At 36.3% G+C, this 2,334-nt stretch overlaps 1 protein-coding gene across 1 annotated transcript in view; it reads left to right on the forward strand.

The window, feature by feature from the left end:
- The window catches only part of LOC105157398 (B3 domain-containing protein REM16-like), a 4,026-nt gene extending 1,701 nt beyond the window's left edge, over positions 1-2,325 (forward strand). The window contains exons 2-5 of the mRNA XM_020692243.1: positions 190-766; positions 865-927; positions 1,162-1,301; positions 1,480-2,325. Of these exons, the coding sequence (XP_020547902.1) occupies positions 190-766; positions 865-927; positions 1,162-1,301; positions 1,480-1,722 (1,023 nt within the window). The 3' untranslated portion in view covers positions 1,723-2,325. The remainder of the gene's footprint in view (positions 1-189; positions 767-864; positions 928-1,161; positions 1,302-1,479) is intronic.

Genomic DNA, 2,334 nt, shown 5'->3' on the forward strand with positions numbered 1-2,334 from the left:
AATTTACTGGTCCCAATTTCGAGTTGTTCAATTTCTACAAAGAGTTTCTGATAATTCAAATCATGCTTTAGTAAGTGATTTATTATTATTATTATTATTATTATTATTATTATTATTATTATTATATAATATTGCTCGTTGTTGTCGTCGTCAATTGTTTAACGGGTTTTTGTGTGGTTATTTTTGTAGGTATTACCTACAACTTTTGTGAAAAATTTAAGAGAAAAGTTGGCGGGAAGTGTTGTTTTGAAAACGCCCAAGGGAGGGGAATATGTCGTTGAATTGGTGAGAAATGGAGACGGTGTCGTGTTATTGAAAGGTAAGTGGAAGGAATTCGCAGATGCGCATTGTTTGCAAAAGGACGATACTTTGATTTTCAAGTATCATGGCAATTCTGAATTCGATGCTACTATGTTCGATGGAAAAACGGGTTGTGAAAAGGTATGCAGTTACTTTGTCAGGAAGGAAGAGGATCTCGTCGAGACGCCTCATAATGCAAAAGAAAGCGTGAGTGAAGAAAACACTAATAAAAGCAAATGTGAAGATGATTGCGTCTTGATTTCCCCGCACGATAATAAGAATTCTTCGACTATTAGCGGTTCGGTTGGTGGTCGGACAACAAGAAAGCGGTCGGGTAAAAATACTGTGTGCGAAGATGATATTGACTTTGTATCGTCGCGCAAGGGTAAAAACATCATGAGAGCTATGCGCGGTTCAATCAGCGGTTCGATTGCTAGGAAGCAATTGGCCACAAAATTGTTTGAAGGTATGTTGATGAGCAAGTTTTGAAGTATATGATGTAAGTAGGGTAATGTTTTAAGCAATTGTGTAACATAAGTGTTGTGTTTACTTGTGAAATAATAGGTGGATCGTGCGACATATCCAGCGTTGAAGTAAAACAGAATTTTATTAGAGAAGATTGTGAAAGTAAGTTTGATAAATGATCTACTTTCCTTCTATTCTAAATAAATTATCGTTACGTTTTATCGAAAATCTTTTGAATAAATTTAAAGATACTTTACTCAAATAAACCTAGTTTTTTCCGAGAAAATTTGGACATGTAATAATTTGATGAGTTAAAGAATTTTAAATTCATCGTAACAAATTAATACGTAAATTAAATCATTAAGTTTTAATTTCAAGGGACTACCATGTTCACAGATGATATACAACAGCCAAAACGTAGAGTCGTCACAGATATAGAGAAGCAACGGACACTGGAGAGGGCGTTTGAGGAATTAAACGACAATGGTCTCTTAATACCCATGCGAGCATCCTATGTCTATGCTAGGTTTTTCTTGGTAAGGCCAACGATGTACTTGTTTCGTTGTAATTTTGGTCCTATAATTATAAGTATTTAATCTTTTGCACATTTGAAAATGAAACCTGCCATTTGGCTTGTTAATTTTGTAAATTTAGTAACTTGAGGACAGAATTTATAAAAAATTTAAAATTTGGCCATTTTAATATTTAAGCTAACTTTTGATATTTATGATGGTTTTTGAATGTTTGGTGAAGGTTTTCTCATTGAAATGGGCGAGAAGCCAAGGCCTGAAGGGGAAACAAGAACTGGAACTTCGCATGGATGACAAGTCGTGGTACGTGAAATTTTACGATAGGGAAACGTCGGTCGGACTAACGAGAGGCTGGAAGACGTTTGTGCTGGACAACGGGTTGGAAGAGGACGACGTGTGTTTGTTCAACATCGTTCCCGGGTCGTAGCATCCCGTTGCTATCAACGTTCGTGTTTTTCGCGTAGCCGATGATGTCAATTGGAGCCCCAAGAATAATGAATCATGCAACACAAATTTGATGTAAAAATTATTTGCATGTTTCAAATTATGTAAAAAACAAAGTTGGCGGTTTGAGTTGTTTACCAAGAATTTCAAATTTTGTGTGTATTATTAGGGATAAGTAACATAGGGAGAAATGATGAAGTTTGAATATTTCGTATAGAATTGTGTTCATTTCAAAACAAGGAGTAGAGTTAAAAAGGGTAAAAGACAATTTTCGTCCCACAGCTATAGGCCATTTTCGTTTTAGTCTCGTAAGTTTCTAGGGTTTCAATTTGGTCCCGTAAAATTGAAAAATTCGCAATTTCAGTCCAAATTTGGCCGAAAAATTTTGTGGCTCGCCGGAAAAAGTCACATGCGATGCATGTGACTTTTAAAATTGGGGGCTCGATTCTGATTGGCTGGAGAAGCTGATGTGGCGCATATGTGGCACATACGTGGAAATTAAAAAAAAAAAAAACTGATGGGAAATCAAAGTTGTGAAATCCCCGCCATTCGCCGCCACCTTCTCTCTTCAATTCCGCCGCCGTTACTTGGAATT

This window comes from Sesamum indicum, linkage group LG3 (assembly GCF_000512975.1).
Source record: "Sesamum indicum cultivar Zhongzhi No. 13 linkage group LG3, S_indicum_v1.0, whole genome shotgun sequence".
NCBI classification, from domain to species: domain Eukaryota; kingdom Viridiplantae; phylum Streptophyta; class Magnoliopsida; order Lamiales; family Pedaliaceae; genus Sesamum; species Sesamum indicum.